At 41.9% G+C, this 20,593-nt stretch overlaps 1 protein-coding gene and 3 non-coding genes across 4 annotated transcripts; 1 reads left to right on the forward strand and 3 right to left on the reverse strand.

Annotated features, from left to right (window-relative positions):
- Window positions 1–627: 627 nt before the first annotated feature.
- On the reverse strand, window positions 628–4,705 carry rpl7l1 (ribosomal protein L7-like 1). Its single transcript, XM_041958547.1, has 6 exons — window positions 4,659–4,705; window positions 4,063–4,171; window positions 3,749–3,912; window positions 2,743–2,880; window positions 2,543–2,652; window positions 628–1,616 (listed from the first exon to the last, which is right to left on the reverse strand). The coding sequence occupies exons 1-6, from the start codon at window positions 4,670–4,672 to the stop codon at window positions 1,408–1,410; spliced, it is 744 nt and encodes a 247-aa protein (XP_041814481.1). The 5' UTR covers window positions 4,673–4,705; the 3' UTR covers window positions 628–1,407.
- An 861-nt stretch (window positions 4,706–5,566) lies between these two features.
- Window positions 5,567–5,639, reverse strand: trnav-aac. The gene has a single exon. It is a non-coding gene; the product is annotated as a tRNA-Val (tRNA).
- Window positions 5,640–5,757: 118 nt separating this feature from the next.
- Window positions 5,758–5,829, forward strand: trnad-guc. The gene has a single exon. It is a non-coding gene; the product is annotated as a tRNA-Asp (tRNA).
- Window positions 5,830–6,347: 518 nt separating this feature from the next.
- On the reverse strand, window positions 6,348–6,420 carry trnav-cac. The gene has a single exon. It is a non-coding gene; the product is annotated as a tRNA-Val (tRNA).
- Window positions 6,421–20,593: the final 14,173 nt, after the last annotated feature.

Genomic DNA, 20,593 nt, shown 5'->3' on the forward strand with positions numbered 1-20,593 from the left:
CTGATTGATTTTGCAGATCCGATGCCAGTATGCCTCACACACTCCGCATAACACACACACACACGGTTGTGCTTCTTACCTGCTCTTTTCACCGTCGAGAGCAAACGTGAGTACATCCTGACAGGAATCTCCTCCACTGTGTCCACCCGGCCAGTGACACACATTCACATGACGTTCAGGGAACACATCAGCGACGTTCATGAAGCGCTCACGACGCCATCCTCCATTTCTCCCAGTGCGCATTGGTAAAAGCGCAGCTGCATAGGTTGCCACATCTCTCCCCCCTCCTCCGGCTGGTGACTCATGTGTCTCATTGCATTAATAGTGACACCAGTGTATCACCGGGGCAGTGTTACACTGGTGGCACGTTTTTACACAACTGTTGCACAGGATTACATTATCAATCTAAGATTGTGAATAAAACTAATAATTGTAGTTTCACCTATCAACCTTTCAACCTGCCAGAAATACATTGGGACCATAAGTTGCTTTCCCATTGATCTCAAGTCTCCACACACTTCACAGACCTCTGGCTGAGTATGCAAACGTTGGCAGTGTAGCTTAGTTTAAAGTTTAACTATTGCAGTGGTGATTGTGTCTCTGCTAATCAAATTACCAACTCCTAAGTAGAGTATCTGCATTTATTGTGTGGAACAGCATCTAAAACACAATGACAGCTATGGCACCACGTGTTTGTCTGTATGTATCTATATCATATTCACATATATCACGTATCACATTTTGGTTGCCCAACAGGCTCTCAATGTTGTGTCAAACATATTCGTTACTATTGCAAAAGCACTGAATCAAATTGTTTTTTGTCATTGTAAAAACAAAGTGTATTAACAGTGAATCACAAATCAACAAATGAATCAGCGTTAAACAGATTTTTCAGACTTCTACACCTTTTCACACTGAAAACTACTGGATGAAGTACAAGAGTTTGCACACAGCCTGTGCTTATTATTTAATTACTGTCCTTGCATACGTAGCAAGTATTGATCCATCCCTCTGATAACCTGAGGAATATCACGTATAGCAACTTAGCAACCTTTAACAGACAATATTTTACATTTCATGAGTTATTCAGAATGCTGTCAGTTTCACCCAAGAGCACATCTGCTTCCATCAGTCCATGGTTGGGGGCACTACATGGTATCATTTTTGAAACATGAGTGCAAAATAAAAAAACAACATGGATAAGGCAAGGTAGTCCACTTCAGGTCCCTCTGATGTCCCCCAGTGTGCTGTAAGTGTAACCAGTGAATGGGTGCACAGATATATGTGACTGGCTGAAACCCACAAGCTTCTCTGCCAGAAAAACAAATATAAATATTTTGTCATCCTTGACATTTGCTCCTCAACAAATAAAGCATCCTTGAAGTTGCTGCTCCATGTCCATCTTCCTCAGTTCAGTTGTCTGATGATTGAGTTTATGTCTGTATCGCGGAATCCAGGGTTTCCCAGGTCCTTGAGGAGCCCAGCCTTATCCCTGGCTGCGTGACGAGCCACTGACAGCTTGAAAGGCAACAGGAAGTTGTTGGCAGCCCGGAAGCCCTTGCCAACTGAGTAAATCTCGTGAATCAGGTCCTCCAAACAGATGATGCCATGTTTACCTGAGAAATGAGGAGGAGGATGGTGAGAAAGAGATTTAATCGATAGTAGCAGAGTGTAAAAGATACCAGACAGGAAGGACTCAAGTATGACAAGCATAACTTCAACAGACACTGAAATCATGATGAATTAACATTAACAGATACACACAGCCCATGAACATTTACCAACCTAACCATTCTGCTTGATTCAGCTGTGCTCATTCAAATGTGCATGGCTTTGGTTTCATGGTGTCATAATTAGCATATGAATTCTTGAGTTAAGGCCAAAAATGTGCTTTGTGTTTTCACAGTGACCTTTGACCACCAAAATCTAATCAGTTTATCCTTAATGTGAATTTTTGGGCCAAATTTGAAGAAATTCTCTCGAGGCATTCCTGAGATAGCGTGTTCACACGAATGGTGCATACAGACAAACAACCTGAAAACATAATGCCTCCGGCTACAGCTGTCACCATCACGGAGGCATAAGAAAATGTCATCCATATTGATGGTGAAAAAGTTTCAAATGTCTGGAAACACATGTAAACTGTCTGAATGAAAGTGTCGGTGTAAGAAAGCACTCTGATAACTGGATTGCTGGTGTATATCCTTGTGTGAAAAGTGTTCGTCTTAGTTCTTCACACAGATCCTAAAACAACTTGAGTAGTTACATATTTTAAGCGAAGCACTTGGTGCACGTGATGTTTTTGTTGGAAAGCACTTTGAGCTGCGATTCTTGTCTGAAAGGTGCTATACAAATAAAGTTTATAATCATTGTTAAGTTTATTATAGTTTTTTCTCTTCCATTTAATCCGAATATACCATTCAGCTGATTGCACTCAGAGATGACTTTACAGTCAACAAGTACACGTTTATTATTTGATGATTGAATGAGTGTTGGTGGTGTGTCCTGCTGTCGTTCTGTGGTGGCTAAATTTAAGACTTACCCATGTGTTGCTCGATGAAGGTGTTGTCTGTTAGAGGGACTCTCCTCGTGCCTATCCTGGTCTGTCCTCTCTTCAGAATGAGCTCACGAACAGACTTCAAGTTGGGAAAACTGTTGGGAACATCACCATGCATTAATTAATATGCAAGAAAACAACAAACTTAATGGACACTTTACTTTTTCAAGTCACCCGTGACTCACCCCCAGGCCACATAGGGCTCCACCTTCTTCATCATGGCTACAGAGGTCTTGTTGATTTTGACGAAGGCCCCACTGAAGATCTTCCTCAGTCTCAACATCTGGATTACCTTCATCACTTTGGGACTGACACCTTTAATCCTAACAGGAGAGGATTGTCCATGTTTACCAAACTGGAATGCTATGTGATTGTGTACATGTTTGGGTTTTTACTAACACAGAAATACACAACGACAGCTGAGTTTTCATGCACTGTAATACACAAGATCTGATTTTACATCTCTTGTAACATTACATCTTGCAAAGTGAGGTGAAAGCGAGTATGTCATTGGAGTAATAAAGAGGGTACTTTCCATCACAGACTTTCAGTGATTTGACCGTGGCAAGTTTTAGTCCTGCAAACAGAAAGATCATCCTTGGGAGGATCTTATGTTCTTCAATTCATAACAAGCTGAATTTAATCTTGCTTCCTTTTTATTAACACTTATTCTGAGAGGGAAGTCTGGAAATTCACTATCCACAGGAGGTAGCCAAACAAATTTGACACTGCAAGTAAAATATTAAAGTCAAGGAAAAAACAATGCAATCCCAACTAATGGCATCCAGAGCACCTTAACCCTTCACTATTAACTCTGGTTTGAAATATATGAAAGTGAACTTCAAAGTTTGCTGTTATAACCTCCTGTATGTCTTTGTACTTCAAACTTAGTCCTACACATGCTCACTATTGATTTTGTCTAAGGCAAGTTTATGAGTACCAAAACAAAAAACATAACGTGTACGTTAAAAGAACCCAAATTTCAACATATAAGCTAAACTGATGACACTGAAATCTTGCAATCTTTAAAATGCTGAAGCTCTAAAGCAAACAGTTTTACACATCTGTTAGATGGATGCAAAAATGTACAACCGCTTTCAGTGTTTGATGAATTTCTGAGTAGCATACCTGTTCACCATGATAATAGAGTGAGGAATTGTTTTCAAACCCCGTCTGAGTGACAGTACTTACTCTCTGATGCGGACGGCGAAGGCTAGCCTGTTCTTAGCGGGAGGCAGAGGGGCAGGTGGCCTGTGCTCACCTCTCTGGATACGAGTTTCATCACGGTGCTTCTTGTGACTGTCTTTCAAGAGGTCTTCCAAACGCTTGAACTTTAACGCTTTACCTTTCGATATCTAGAAAAATGCAGAATTAGACATTTGTATGTGCCCTGTTTAAGTTTCCAATCAAGCCTACATTTAGATACAGTCAGACATTCACCACAGCATACTTCTGACCAATATCTGACGTCTTAGTATCTTACCAAATAAACCATCATCACTTACCTTTCTCTTGTCAAGGAGCGCAAGCTTCGCTTGTGTGGCTTTAATGGCCTGATAAGCTTTCCTCTTTTTCAGGAGATACTCAGGAACTAACTTGATCACCTTTTTTGATCTGATAACAGGAACATACACGTACACAAACAATGTGAGGAATATGAAATAACAAGTCAGTTTCTGTTAACTCTTCTGTCTTCTTAAACCGTAAAATACATGTTTGAAAACAAGCCGGCATCTCTGTCCAGACAGAAGCTACATGCAGTTTTAGCTACTTAGAAACTTAGTGTGTTAACATATATTATAAAATATAAATACGGCACAGATGCTGTCAGCTATACACGTGCAATTTCAAATACACATAAATACTTAAAAATAACGGCAAAACATTACGCTGGCTACGTTGTGGCCATCTTTCGGTAATGTAAACTCGCCCCCATGTGAATTTAAGCTTCCAAGAAGATGCCTTTTCTAACCATCAACCCTCTTAATATAGGTCTTGACCGAACTATTAACATTTCTTTTTCGTGGAAAGAGTCGGCACCATACAACTGCATGCAAAGAAAGAACGGATGAACTCAGATATAGTAATAATAAATACTTACTCAGCTTCGGCCATGGTGAAGTCGGAAAACTCAGCCGTCGCATTGAGATGACGTCACACCCATCGTGTTTCATTTTCAGCAGAATGGACGCTGAACCGGGACATCACTGCCATCCAGCGGTAAATAACATGTATGTGCATGTTGTATGCATTGTGGAAGTATTTAGATGCTGCTCATGTTCTGTAACCTTATTGTCTTTTTATTCAACTATTTACTATCTATCAACACAACAATACCAGACTTTGTACACTGTTGGAATGTAACTCTAAAGCATGTTTATTCAAGTACTGTACGAAAGTACAAATCGAGATAATTGTACTTCACTTGAGTGTCTCCATTTCATGCAACTTTATGCTGTTATGCCACTACATATCAGAGGCAAACACTGTATTTTTTACTCCAATATATTTTTCTGACCATGTATCGCCAAATTTGGTGATTTTCAACTAAACGTTTTCGAATAAACTAAAGCAATGAGAGGTCTCTTATAGGTTGAGGAAATTCTCTTAGGCCTACTTCTTGAGACTAATCAATGATTTATTAAAATCCTCTTGGATTAGCTGGAAAATGCATTGTCACAAAGCTGAATAGTCTGGTGCGGTCAAGGTTTTGAATTAGGTAGACATTTCTTAAGTGTTCAGGTTAAACAAGAGGCACCCTCTCATCCAGAACAGATGCTGCCTTGCTTGCTAAAAGCGGAGTAGAGTTTCCCAGATTGCCAGGTCTGTGACTTGACCACGAAAAATACAGGGTTTGCAAGGAGCTGACAACTACTGGGGAGGGACATGTGCCTCGAGCTACGGGTGTGTTGTGACATGATGGCGAGGAAGGCTGGAGGAGGTGCGACGTTGAATGCCTAATTGTTATCAACAGAAGCCTAATTAAGTACTACAATTACAAAAGGATACTGTTTCCGCCCGGTTTCGAACCGGGGACCTTTCGCGTGTTAGGCGAACGTGATAACCACTACACTACGGAAACTTCAATGAATTGCGATCATTGAAGACTTTGGAGTACAGTGGCCGAGACGCAAGAACTTCTCTGCCGGAACTAAATGCGTAAATGAATCTCCAGCCCTTCCAGCCTCATAGAGAGCACATCCTCGTTAGTATAGTGGACAGTATCTCCGCCTGTCACGCGGAAGACCGGGGTTCGATTCCCCGACGGGGAGAGTTTCCTTTTCGACCCGCAGCCGATTACGCTCCAACAAAGATAGAAGTAAAACAGAAACCATCAGCTGTGTCCAAGCAGGGATTTGTTTATGTTCCAGGTCGAACAGGCAGTGGCACTGCTATTGTGTGCACAGCGCTACTGTCAGTGTAGAAAAGACAGCAAGAAGAAGAGGCCTTTCCCTCCTTTTTAATGACAGTTGCTTCACACATACAGGTTGTGCTGTGTTTTTCCACAAGGAAGTGAAAACTCTCAAAACTATTGCTGGGAGGTAAAAAGTGAAAGTAGGATCAAGTATGAGAAGCATCCATGATAGTGACTAGTGAATCAGGGAGACAACAAATAACGCCTCAGATGAAGAGTTGGGATGTGACATTTTCACTTTATTATATTGTCTCTAAAAAGAGTCAATGCAGGTAAAGGAAGAAGTGTTAATTTAGTAAGATAATTATTGTATTGGAAATAATTCAGACAGGCAATTGTAATTTATAACTCAGGGTAAACATGAATAAATAAACGTGTTTCCGCCCGGTTTCGAACCGGGGACCTTTCGCGTGTGAGGCGAACGTGATAACCACTACACTACGGAAACATGCGTTAATACGACCGAAAGTCCGTTACAGAAACAAAAGTAGGAAAGACAATTAGAATCGTGAGTGACTGATGTGTCAGTCCTTCTTAGACACTGCAGCATTAAGTTTTTGTATATTATGAACACTTAAGTTGACCTCAATGACGGCCATTACTCTCTGAGATTACCTGAGAAGCCTCTCGCTGCGTGAAAGCTGAGTACTTTCTTGCATGTAGCAGATGGATTCATGGCCCTGACTTTCTTTTTATGGCCGAAAGAGAGTGGCCTGTGAACATTGTGGAGCCTGCTCCTATTAGCAATGATGACCCAGAGGTCAAAGGAGAGGTTACAGTAAACACCATCATTGTCAAGGACAGACAGACTGCAGTAGATCAGCTGATCAATTATTTCTCATCATGGAAAAGGTTGAGAATCCCGGTTACATGGTTTCTCCAGGTGAAAAGGATGTTGCAGATGTTGAGTAAGAAGAGAAAAAAAATATAAACTTCTGTGTCCAGCAGCAGCCTTGATATGACTCAGCATAGGAGCACAGTGGAAAAGGGGATGCAAAGATTCAGAACTACACTTAGTAACCAAGCTTTGTCTACAGAGGATATCGATGCTGCAGAACAAGCCATTGTTCAGTTTTGTCAACTCGACAGGTTTTGTGATGAAATAAGTGCTCTGAAAAGGGGAACATCTGGAGTCAAGAAAAGCAGCCATATGTACAAACTCGATCGAGTGTTGGATAAAGGACTCTTGAGAGTAGGAGGAAGACTAAGCAAAGCAGCAATGCCAAAAGACACAAAACACCCAGCTATTCTTGCTAAAGATCAACATATCTCCACTCTCATTTTACGCCACATTCATGAGCAATTAGGACATTGTGGAAGAAATCACCTGCTTTCCAGACTGCGGCAAAAATACTGGATCACCAGTGCTAATGCTGCTGCCAGAAAGATTCTCTCCTCCTGTGCGGTCTGCCGACGTTATCGGGGAAAGTTGGCTGAACAAAAGACGGCAGACCTACCTAAAGAAAGACTTCAGCCCGATCTTCCACCATTCACAAATGTAGGTGTAGACTATTTTGGCCCATTTGAGGTCAAGGTTGACCGCAGTCTTATCTAATGGCCAGTCGTGCAGTGCATTTGGAAATAGCATACTCATTAGACACCAGTTCTTGCATTCATTCAAGTCAGTCAGACTCGCTGTGTGAGAGTCTGAGTTACAGCGCCACCATCTGGCTGATTGCAGCAGAAAAAAGAGATTACAATGACAATAATAAGGAAGTGGCACTATCAGAAGTCACATCTGAACTGGAGTAGAATAACACACGAGGTGAGAAGGTGACGTGAAAAAAAATTCAATAACCTTAATAATATAATTACCTTCTGAAAGACAACGAGTCTCTCAGCTGCATCACTTACAGGAGATGTATCAGCAGCAACAGGGACGCCATTTCTTGGTCATAGGCTGAATATAAAAATGTCACAAATCAACTGAGAAGTCTTCCAATTTAATTCTTTAAGTTGAAATTCAAACACAGAGGAATCATAAGATTTGTAAGTCTTCCATCAATTGTTTATATTTATTCCAAAAGTAGATCGAGTTTCAGAGATGCACAAGAATAAACAAAGACAGCTGAGACTGTCAAAGGTACTCGTTTCTTTCATCTTTATTATATATAAGGGTTAATAAAACAACTGTCACTGCAAACTGCTGTGACAGCAAGCAAAAACAAATGTCAAATGCCTGGAGGATGAGCCGTCATCAAACAGGAGACTGAAGTCTTGGTCCACCTTTAAGAAAGGACCTGACCAAACCTGACCAAATCGATACAGTCACGAACGTAATCAATACATTACTGAAAGTAAACCTGTGCATCACACAACCCGACATGTAGATGTGTTATTACTTACAGACAAAGATCTAACCAAACTCGGTCTTGAAGCAGATTCGTGGATGAATTTCGGCTCAGTTGCTTGAGCTGGTCCGTCACTGAAACGGGTCCGACTAGGAAATAAAAGTAAACTCCGCCGGGCGGAACAATCCCCATTGAGCTACCTTTCCACATCAACAGTCCTTTGAAGATTTGGGCCCCCCAGAGAAACGTCCATGGGGCTACTCGGTGGCAGTGGAGATCCACGATGAATCTTTCCTTGGACAGTTTTCAGACGCCAAGACATGTATCCTGTGCTGCTTGCAGCATGATAGACGTGTTCCTGAAATAAAACAAAAATAATAAATGTGTTGTCAAACTAAGCTCAAAAGAAATCTGAGAGAATTCAAATGTCAGTATTCTGCACACAAAGCTTTGTGTGACAAACTGCAAATATCTTAAAACATATAATACATAAATCAACCATAAATAATAAACAATATGAACTCTGTAAATGTAAATGTGCTAACTTTGTGTATTATTCTCCTACACACAGCAAGCAGTTTACCGGTCTGTTGAGAAATATATCTGTTCAAGATTCAAGATTCAAGAGTCTTTATTGTCATTGAGCATGACATGTCAATGAAATTTTCATTGCAACCCCCATGTTAGAAACAGACAATAAGAAAGATAAGAAAGATTAGAAAGAATAAAATTAAGATTACTGCAATAAAATAAACCAACATGCAATAAAAATATCCGTAAAAGCAACTAAAAATATACCAGAATGAAAATATTCTGAGGCAATAAAATATACTAAACAATAAACAATAAAATATGGAAGTGAAATGTGCCAACAGAATAAAATATACAAGCAGAATAAAATATACACAGTGAAATGTACCGACAGCAGCTGAAATATACTAAAATGTATATAAACAGTAAACAATAAAATATACCAATGAAATGAAATGTGCCAATATACTAAAATGTACATAATTTAGTTAAGTATATGTGTGTACTTAAAAGTTAAGTACACAGAAGGTGCAGGTGGAGGTGGAGGTGTAGGTGTAAAGTGCGGTGTGCAGTGGTTCACAGATCTCACAGTCTCTCACTCCAGTGAGGGGCTGCTGGGGGTGATAGCTCTGACAGCTCTGGGGAAGAAGCTGTCCCTCACTCTGTTAGTGGTGGTGCGGATTTTCCTGTACCGCTTTCCTGATGGTAGCGGTACAAACAGTCTGTGGCCTGGGTGGCTGGGGTCCGTGGCGATGGATCTCGCCCTCTTCCTGACCCGGCCTTCATATATAGAGTCTAGGTCAGGAAGGGGGCAGCCCACGATGCCCTGTGCAGTTTTAACCACCCGTGCCAGTTGTTTCCTCTCCTGTGCCGTGCAGCTGCCACACCACACTGTCACACTAAGGCAGAGGATGCTTTCAATTGTGGCCCTGTAGAAATTGACGAGCAACCGAGAGGAGAGTCCAGCCCGTTTCAGTTTCCTGAGGAAGAAGAGCCTTTGTTGTGCCTTCTTCACCAGGCGGGAGGTGTTCATGGACCAGGAAAGATCAGATGTGATGTGGAGGCCCAGGAACATGATGTTGTCCACACGCTTCACCACTTCTCCGTCCATGAGGAGGGGGGCGTGATCCGTCTTCCTGGACCTCCTGAAATCCACAATGACCTCCTTGGTCTTCCCTGTGTTCAGCACCAGGTTGTTGGCTGAACACCACTGGGTGAGCTGGTGTATCTCCTCTCTGTAGTGGCTCTCGTTGTTATCTGAGATGAGACCCACTACTGTATTGTCGTCCGCAAACTTCTTGACTGTGTTGGTGGGGTGTATGGCAGCACAACCCTGTGGCGTGCCCGTGCTGAGGACCAGAGGGGATGATGTGATGTTCCCTATTCTCACCACCTGAGGCCTGTTGGTGAGAAAGACTCTGATCCAGTGGCACAGCGGCGGAAAATATGCCGGCATGTAACTTTGGAGAACTTAAGGACTCAATGATACGTGATCAAGTCGTGTTTGGTATAAATGACAAGCGGGTGAGAGAAAAGATGCTGAGCGACAGTAACCTCCCGTTGGAAGGCGCCGTGAAACTTTGTCACGCGAGTGAACTTTCTGCCATGCACGCAAAAACTTTTGGACAGAGTAACACCGCAGCAACGGGCACGAGTACAATGTCAATGGGTATGAGCACGCTGGGACTGGAGAACATGTCGGTGGACGTCATAAACAAAAAGGACACGGGAGGGCGTGCAGAGCCACGGAATGTGATGCCTTACGACTGCAGACGGTGCGGTAACAGACATGTAGCCCGGCAGTGTCCAGCATACGGTAAAACTTGTGCAAAATGCAGAGGCAGGAACCATTAAGATGTGCTTTTGGAGTGAAAAAACTGAAAGCAAAAAGACGGTGCACGCAGTTGACACAGAAGATGCGCTGTTTATTGGAACAGTGCAAAGTGACTCAAAACCAGCTGTGGCTGGATCAACTGTGCATGCAGTGGAGCTACAGAGTGAAGTTTGGATAGCTCCTCTGCTGGTAAATAACACCACAGTTCCTTTCAAGCTTGACACAGGGGCTAAGGCACACCTGATAAGCTGGAGTGATGCACAGAGTCTCAAGGTGAGACCCAAGATATTTAACAGAACAGTGGCTTTAAAAGCATATAATGGACAGAGCATAGAGACAAAAGGTACATGCAGGCTGACAATTAAGCACAAGAACCGCCTTCATCATCTGATGTTCACTGTTGTACCTGACGGACATGAGACATTATTGGGGGATGAAGCATGTGTAGATTTGGGCTTAGTCAAACGAGTTTACACCATCAATGAAATGGCAAATGTGCAAAGTGCCCCACTAAGCAGTTCAGATCTGTCTCATGATGCCATAATATACAAATATGCAGATGTATTTCAGGGCTTTGGAGGGCTGCCCTTCACATACAGACTGAAGGCAAAATTAGACCGCATGGAGAGCCTGGCTGTCATAAAGAGGGTAGAAGAGCCCACTGACTGGGTAAATTCTATGGTCTGTGTTAACTCAAAGAAAAATGGCAAACTCTGTGTTTGCATGGACCCGAAGGACCTTAATGCGAACATTAAAAGAGAACACTATCAGATACCAAAAAGGGAGGAAATAATTCGTGAAATGACTGAGCAAAATATTTTTCTAAGATGGATGCCTCACATGGTTTTTGGCAACTAAAGATTGATGAGGAGAGCGCCAAGCTATGCACCTTTAATACTCCATTTGGCAGGTACTCATACCAACGTTTGCCCTTTGGAATTAGTTCTGCCCCTGAAATCTTCCACCGTGCAATGGAGCAAATCATTGAGGGGCTGGACGGTGTGCGGGTGTATGTGGATGATCTGGTTGTGTGGGGCGCCACACAGGAAGAGCATGACACCAGACTGGAAAAGACACTCAAGAGGATACAGGAGTATGGACTCAAATTAAACAGAGAAAAATGTCAGTTCAGTGTAAGTGAAATCAAGTTCCTGGGAGACAAGATCACCACGGCTGGAGTCCAACCAGATGAGGTAAAAGTAAAAGCTATACATGACATGGAGAAGCCAAAAGACAGGAAAGGGGTGCAGAGGGCCCTTGGAATGCTGAACTATCTAGGGAAATTTGTGCCAAATTTAGCTGTGAAAACTGCTAATCTGAGAAAGCTATTACATCATGAGACACAGTTCCAGTGGGCACATGAACATGATGCAGAATGGAAGGAATTGTTAAGTGCTCTAGCAAGTGAACCCCTACTTAGGTTTTTCTGTCCTGAAAAGAAAACAAAAGTTTCTACAGACGCCTCAAAAGATGGTCTAGGGGCTGTCCTCCTCCAGGAGGATGAGGGGGCGTGGCATCCAGTAGCGTATGCATCACAGTCGATGACGGCTACAGAGTGCAGATATGCACAAATAGAAAAGGAATGCCTTGAACAAATGTTCATTGCAGATACACTGTCCAGAGCTGCACCTAATGTCATACATGACACTGTGACAGAAGAGGACGTGGCTCTTCATGTTGATATGGTCTATGCAGCATTGCCGGCCACACAAGAACAGCTGGCGAAGATAGCCACAGAAACAGCAAAGGACCCCATTCTGCAGAAGGTGATGGAAAATCTTAGAGAGGGATGGAAGAAGGGGTCACGTAAACACTATTATCACATTCAGACAGAGCTCTCTGTGGTGGACGGACTTCTGCTTAAATGTGACAGGATTGTCGTGCCCACATCAATGCGTAGAGAGATGCTCACCAGGATACACGAAGGGCAACTGGGTGCAGAAAAGTCAAAAAGGAGAGCACGTGAGGCCCTTTACTGGCCAAATATGAACTCTGATATTGACCAGCTGGTCAGTGAGTGTGCTACATGTCAGGAGCATCATTACAAGCAAACAAAGGAACCCCTCATTACTACAGAGCTCCCATCACAGCCTTGGGACAAGGTAGGAACCTTCTCCCATGCTGTTTGTGTTAATATGCCTTTCTTTGCTGTTATTTCAAAGGCAGCATTCATAAGTCACATGCAGATGTTTTAAAGGTACAGTTTATGTTGCTTGTTTATGCTTGTTTATTGTTGTTTCTTTTTTATAAAAAGCTTTGTGTATATGTTATGTTTATGAAGGGGGAAGATGTACTGATAACAGTAATTGTCGTAAAGGAAGGTGGGGTCAAGGTTGATTTACGACTGCTGCAAGGTGTGTGACAGATCACGTTCTGGCAGTAAACATCACAGACCTAAAAGTCATTTGTGAGACTCTTATTTAACACAAAATAACAATACAGTAATGACTGTGACTTGAAATGTCAACAGACAAAATCATCAGATCTGTGTGGAGTGATGAGGAGACTCTAACCTTCCTCACATGAACACATGAACCAAACAGAAATGTCATATTTCATGTTTTCCACTTTGATTCTCACTGTTTCAGGTTTGACCGGCTCTCTTTTAGTTACATCATATTGTTGAGGCCTCTTCTTCAAGGTTTTAACACACCTGACTGGAGAATTAGGCTCTGGATCAATTCGAATCCTATCAGGTTGCAAATCACTCACTGAATAGTGATGTGATTCCTTACGGGAAGGCAATGAATGAATGGAAGAAAGAAAGAGAGTAACTTCTCCAGAGCAACAAAACTTGTCAGACCAAACATGACGATCTGCAGGAGTTCAGAGAGGAGCTGGCCAAGAAAGAAGAGAGCTGGGAGACGACAGTCAAGCAGTTGGAATAACAATACTACTACTACTACTACTACTAATAATAATAATAATAATAATAATAATACTAATGTGATCAGCCGGTCCAGGGCTGTTCTACACTTTTCTTGCCTTTTTTGCTGGGGACATGTCATTCTCCAGCCACACGTCAAGTGTTTTGTCCTCTCCAAACAAATGAAAAGCAATGTCCGCAAAATGCTCCATATTTTGCCTCTCAAATCAGCTGCCAATTTGTTATTGAGCTTGCTACATGAAGGGATTGCCCCTTTAGTCTCTGACTGCTAGGAATTCCTGAGCAGCCCTCTTCTATCCAGAAATAAACAGACAAATAAATCTACACAGACTGTGACAGTAATTCATAGCGACACTCTCTGCACCGACATGCACCAAGACAGTAACGTTGTGCAACGACAGTTAGGCTGATATAGCGTTCGTCATGTAGCATCACAGCATAAAGAAGCTAGCTAACTAGCTCTCCACAAAATAAAATAAGCATACAATTAAATAAGTTAACCAGCAGAGGCTCACCTCGTTGTGTCGGCGGATGAAGTGTGAGGGTGGCGGAGGTCGACCGGTGGACTTCAGGAGGCTTCGGGCGGGGAGGCTCCAGCCGGCTCCGGTTGCCGGGTCTGTTTTCATATGGAGGCTTCGCGGTGATCCGCGATTGGCCGTCGGTCGGGGGTTGGGGGTGACCAGCCACAGCTGACCGGGGAGGGACGGAGATGATGGGGATGTGTTGGGAGAGACGTTAGTCCGTCGTGAAGAAGCTAAAAAAAAAACCCTATGGCCAATGCTAACTTTACCGCTATACCACCGCAGTGATAACAAGGACATATCAGCCTTTATATACCTTCAAATGTGCACATCCACCTCTGTCATGGTTTTTGAAAACTTTATTTAAGATTAAAGGCTGATTCTACATAAAGCATAAAAACTATGAAGACGCTATATACAAGAGCGTTTTAATTCAATAACTATTTTCTTATTTTCTCTGTTATTCATGTCACATACAGGTGCAATGATGATTGCTGGGTAATATGTTGTTGTCCAATCGTAAGTCTCTATTTGATCACGTGACAAGACTCCAGCTAGGTGAAGCGCAAAAGTTGGCCAAGCTACTAGGGTTTTCCTTTAATTTTATCATTTTATCATTGTTTTTCACATATTTGCACAAAACAGCTAATGTAAACCGTACAGGCTATCTGTAGCTTGTTAGCACCTTGTGTCTGCTGTGTGTGTACACTCAGTTTATTATGTGCACCAAGCTAAAACTAATGTGGTCTAATACAAAGTCTAATACAACCGTCCAACCTTCATGAAAGTTATAGTGTTCAGTTTTGGATGAAATTCTGTTAAAGAGGTGTTGATTCAACCGATAATATGATGTTGATGTAGTTTGTGCTGCTGTTGAACTGTGTACCATCATACTGGCAGATCTTTACATTATCAAGCCCGCACTAATTGATGTAAACCAGGTGGACAAATACACAGCAAAATGTCCAGTGTTGAATTAACTCCCACAGAGTTGATTTCAACACTTTTTCAGGGTTTATATAGCTCCACACTCTCTAGAGTTAAATTAATACTTTTGAAATAGTTAAACATTTCACACTGTGTCAGAGTTCAACCTTTAACTCGTTGAACAGAGTTAAATTAACACTACAGGAGTCGACAAGTATCACTGCAGAGACACTTTTTACACCCTGGTTAGTGTTAGCTTTTCTCGCTTCAGTGTCAGGCAATCCACACTTACAAGTGTTAAAATTATTCTAAGAATGAATGCCATTGACAAAATTTCTTTCAAAAAAGGACATTTATTTTGTCCTCTTACTGAACATTAAAACATTGTGAATGAAGGTAATATGTACAATCTCTCATCTGAAACATCGTACAAGCTTTGAATGTCATAAGGTTTATAAAACCTCAGCTCATATCATTTTGCAGTCTACCGGTCTGTTGAGAAATATATCTGTTGTGCTGTTCTGCACTAAGTAACAAGAATAACAGAATACTACTACTGCCAATACTAATGCTATAATAAATACAATAATAACATTGTTGTGGCTAATTGTGTTGTGCATGGTGCATGGTGTGTGTGTGTGAGTGTGTATGGGAGTGGGATAGGCTGTGTGAATGTCGTCGTCTCACTCGGTGATTGGCAGGTAAACAATCAGTTGACCTACATATGGGAGTCACAGGTTGTGAGGAGCGGATATCAGGAAGTGTCGGTTTGGAAGAAAAAAGAATATCTTTATTTCCTATAAGTTAACAATTCCAAAATCAAGGAAAAGGGGAGGTGGGAAAAGGATTCCTGTCGAGCGAGAGTGTCTTTGTCTCAGTGACGTCAATCAGGCCCTAATGAGCCCTGACGCTCATAGTTGTGGCTTCTCTGCGCTGTCCATGGTGCTGAAGGTGACAGGTTAACTGGACAAACTGCAACACAGGTGATCAACGGATGGAAAATTAGGTCAGGGGAAGCCACACAGTTTTTCAACCGTGCGTGTGTGTGTGTCGGTCTGTATGTGCAGCAGAATTAATTTGTATGTTTTTATTTTTTGGTTGTTTTTTTGTTTGTTTGTTTGTTTTGTACGAGCTCATCTTTTAAATAGATGCACCCGGTCTTTTGTAGGTGTTTTTAATTTTTGAAAAAAGTTAATAAAGGTTTGAATGGCACATCATGGCAGACCTCGTTTTTGGATACACCACGCAGGAATGAAATGCCAGGATAAAGAAACTTTACAACCTAACAAAGAATATTGAACAGCTGATGTCAAATAAAAATGTGTCTGAAGTGCAGTCCATGTCTGAAATGTTTTTGAGATTGATGGTGGAAACACCTCTGCCATTGAACTTGTGCCCCAAGGTTCAGACCATCAGTTCAACCATCCACCAAAAGGAGACAGTAAAGCTACACTGTTAATGGAGACTCAGCAGAAAGACACAAGCTCTCAGTTCCATCATCCACCAGGCAGGTGGAGGCAGCAAATCTGCAATGGCAATGGAAGAGCATCTTAAGGATGATCAATTCCATCACCCAGCAGCAGGAGACAAGGCTGCTGTGTCAATGGGGGCACGGCCCAAGCATTCAAATCATCAGTTCCATCATCCATCAGTAGGTGGCAGCAAAGTCACACTGCCAATGGAGGCTGCCACAAAACAAACACATTTGAAAGTAAATGGATCTCAAGCTTATGAACCGAAACTGTTTCAAGAATGCCAGCAAACATACTATACAACAGATTACACTCAGGAAGCCCCCACTCATTTCATGCAGGACACTAACCAATATGCAAATTCAATGCAAGCCAATAAGGGCCAAGACAATCTCTTTAACATCATGAAAAGGCAAAATGACATCACAGTCTTGCTAGTACAGCAACAGTCCACATTGTCATTGCCTCCAAGGGATATACCAACCTTTGATGGAGACCCTCTGGAGTACAGAGCATTTATAAGAGCATTTGAGCATGGAGTGGAGGCAAAGGCTACTAGTACTGTAGATTGCCTATATTTTTTGGAACAGTACACAAAGGGGCAACCCAGAGAGTTGAAGTTGAAGTTGAGAGTCAAGAGCTGTCATCACATGTCACCTGACAGGGGCTATCAACGAGCAAAGATTCTGTTGTGAGAACGCTTTGGAAATGAGCAAAGAATAGCCACTGCATATATGGAGAAAGCTCTTGGATGGTCACCATTGAAGTCAGAGGACGTCAAGGCTGTGCAAGCTTTTGCTTTGTTTCTGCGTGTCTACTGTATTATTATTGTATTTATTATAGCATTAGTATTGGCAGTAGTAGTATTCTGTTATTCTTGTTACTAAGTGCAGAATGTGGCACAACAGATATATTTCTCAACAGACCGGTAGACTGCAAAATGATATGAGCTGAGGTTTTATAAACCTTATGACATTCAAAGCTTGTACGATGTTTCAGATGAGAGATTGTACATATTACCTTCATTCACAATGTTTTAATGTTCAGTAAGAGGACAAAATAAATGTCCTTTTTTGAAAGAAATTTTGTCAATGGCATTCATTCTTAGAGTAATTTTAACACTTTTAAAGCGACATTGAAGCGAGAAAAGCTAACACTAACCAGGGTGTAAAAAGTGTCTCTGCAGTGATACTTGTCGACTCCTGTAGTGTTAATTTAACTCTGTTCAACGAGTTAAAGGTTGAACTCTCACACAGTGTGAAATGTTTAACTATTTCAAAAGTATTAATTTAACTCTAGAGAGTGTGGAGCTATATAAACCCTGAAAAAGTGTTGAAATCAACTCTGTGGGAGTTAATTCAACACTGGACATTTTGCTGTGTATTTGTCCACCTGGTTTACATCAATGAGTGCGGGCTTGATAATGTAAAGATCTGCCAGTATGATGGAACACAGTTCAACAGCAGCACAAACTACATCAACATCATATTATCGGTTGAATCAACACCTCTTTAACAGAATTTCATCCAAAACTGAACACTATAACTTTCATGAAGGTTGGACGGTTGTATTAGACTTTGTGTTAGACCACATTAGTTTTAGCTTGGTGCACATAATAAACTGAGTGTACACACACAGCAGACACAAGGTGCTAACAAGCTACAGATAGCCTGTACGGTTTACATTAGCTGTTTTGTGCAAATATGTGAAAAACAATGATAAAATGATAAAATTAAAGGAAAACCCGAGTAGCTTGGCCAACTTTTGCGCTTCACCTAGCTGGAGTCTTGTCACGTTATCAAATAGAGACTTACGATTGGACAACAACATATTACCCAGCAATCATCATTGCACCTGTATGTGACATGAATAACAGAGAAAATAAGAAAATAGTTATTGAATTAAAACGCTCTTGTATATAGCGTCTTCATAGTTTTTATGCTTTATGTAGAATCAGCCTTTAATCTTAAATAAAGTTTTCAAAAACCATGACAGAGGTGGATGTTTACATTTGGAGGTATATAAAGGCTGATATGTCCCTGTTGTCATTGCGGTGGTATAGTGGTAAAGTTAGCATGAACCATCGAGTTTTTTTTTTAGCTTCTTCACGAAGGACTAACGTCTCTCCCAACACATCCCCATCATCTCCGCCCCTCCCCGGTCAGCTGCGGCTGGTCACTCCCAACCCCCGACCGACGGCCAATCGCGGATCACCGCGAAGCCTCCATATGAAAACAGACCCGGCAACCGGAGCCGGCTGGAGTCTCTCTGCCTGAAGCCTCCTGAAGTCCACCGGTCGACCTCCGCCACCTTCACATTTCATCCGCCGACACAACGAGGTGAGCTTCTGCTGGTTAACTTATTTAATTGTATGCTTATTTTATTTTGTGGAGAGCTAGTTAGCTAGCTTCTTTATGCTGTGATGCTACATGACGAACGCCATATCAGCCTAACTGTCGTTGCACAACGTTACTGTCTTGGTGCATGTCGGTGCAGAGAGTGTCGCTATGAATTACTGTCACAGTCTGTGTAGATTTATTTGTCTGTTTATTTCTGGATAGAAGAGGGCTGCTCAGGAATTCCTAGCAGTCAGAGACTAAAGGGGCAATCCCTTCATGTAGCAAGCTCAATAACAAATTGGCAGCTGATTTGAGAGGCAAAATATGGAGCATTTTGCGGACATTGCTTTTCATTTGTTTGGAGAGGACAAAACACTTGACGTGTGGCTGGAGAATGACATTTCCCCAGCAAAAAAGGCAAGAAAAGTGAAGAACAGCCCTGGACCGGCTCATCACATTATTATTATGATTATTATTATTATTATTATTATTATTAGTAGTAGTAGTAGTATTGTTATTCCAACTGCTTGACTCTCGTCTCCCAGCTCTCTTCTTTCTTGGCCAGCTCCTCTCTGAACTCCTGCAGATCGTCATGTTTGGTCTGACAAGTTTTGTTGCTCTGGAGAAGTTACTCTCTTTCTTTCTTCCATTCATTCATTGCCTTCCCGTAAGGAATCACATCACTATTCAGTGAGTGATTTGCAACCTGATAGGATTCGAATTGATCCAGAGCCTAATTCTCCAGTCAGGTGTGTTAAAACCTTGAAGAAGAGGATCAGATCTGATGATTTTGTCTGTTGACATTTCAAGTCACAGTCATTACTGTATTGTTATTTTGTGTTAAATAAGAGTCTCACAAATGACTTTTAGGTCTGTGATGTTTACTGCCAGAACGTGATCTGTCACACACCTTGCAGCAGTCGTAAATCAACCTTGACCCCACCTTCCTTTACGACAATTACTGTTATCAGTACATCTTCCCCCTTCATAAACATAACATATACACAAAGCTTTTTATAAAAAAGAAACAACAATAAACAAGCATAAACAAGCAACATAAACTGTACCTTTAAAACATCTGCATGTGACTTATGAATGCTGCCTTTGAAATAACAGCAAAGAAAGGCATATTAACACAAACAGCATGGGAGAAGGTTCCTACCTTGTCCCAAGGCTGTGATGGGAGCTCTGTAGTAATGAGGGGTTCCTTTGTTTGCTTGTAATGATGCTCCTGACATGTAGCACACTCACTTACCAGCTGGTCAATATCAGAGTTCATATTTGGCCAGTAAAGGGCCTCACGTGCTCTCCTTTTTGACTTTTCTGCACCCAGTTGCCCTTCGTGTATCCTGGTGAGCATCTCTCTACGCATTGATGTGGGCACGACAATCCTGTCACATTTAAGCAGAAGTCCGTCCACCACAGAGAGCTCTGTCTGAATGTGATAATAGTGTTTACGTGACCCCTTCTTCCATCCCTCTCTAAGATTTTCCATCACCTTCTGCAGAATGGGGTCCTTTGCTGTTTCTGTGGCTATCTTCGCCAGCTGTTCTTGTGTGGCCGGCAATGCTGCATAGACCATATCAACATGAAGAGCCACGTCCTCTTCTGTCACAGTGTCATGTATGACATTAGGTGCAGCTCTGGACAGTGTATCTGCAATGAACATTTGTTCAAGGCATTCCTTTTCTATTTGTGCATATCTGCACTCTGTAGCCGTCATCGACTGTGATGCATACGCTACTGGATGCCACGCCCCCTCATCCTCCTGGAGGAGGACAGCCCCTAGACCATCTTTTGAGGCGTCTGTAGAAACTTT

This window comes from Chelmon rostratus, chromosome 18 (assembly GCF_017976325.1).
Source record: "Chelmon rostratus isolate fCheRos1 chromosome 18, fCheRos1.pri, whole genome shotgun sequence".
Taxonomy (NCBI): Eukaryota; Metazoa; Chordata; class Actinopteri; order Chaetodontiformes; family Chaetodontidae; genus Chelmon; species Chelmon rostratus.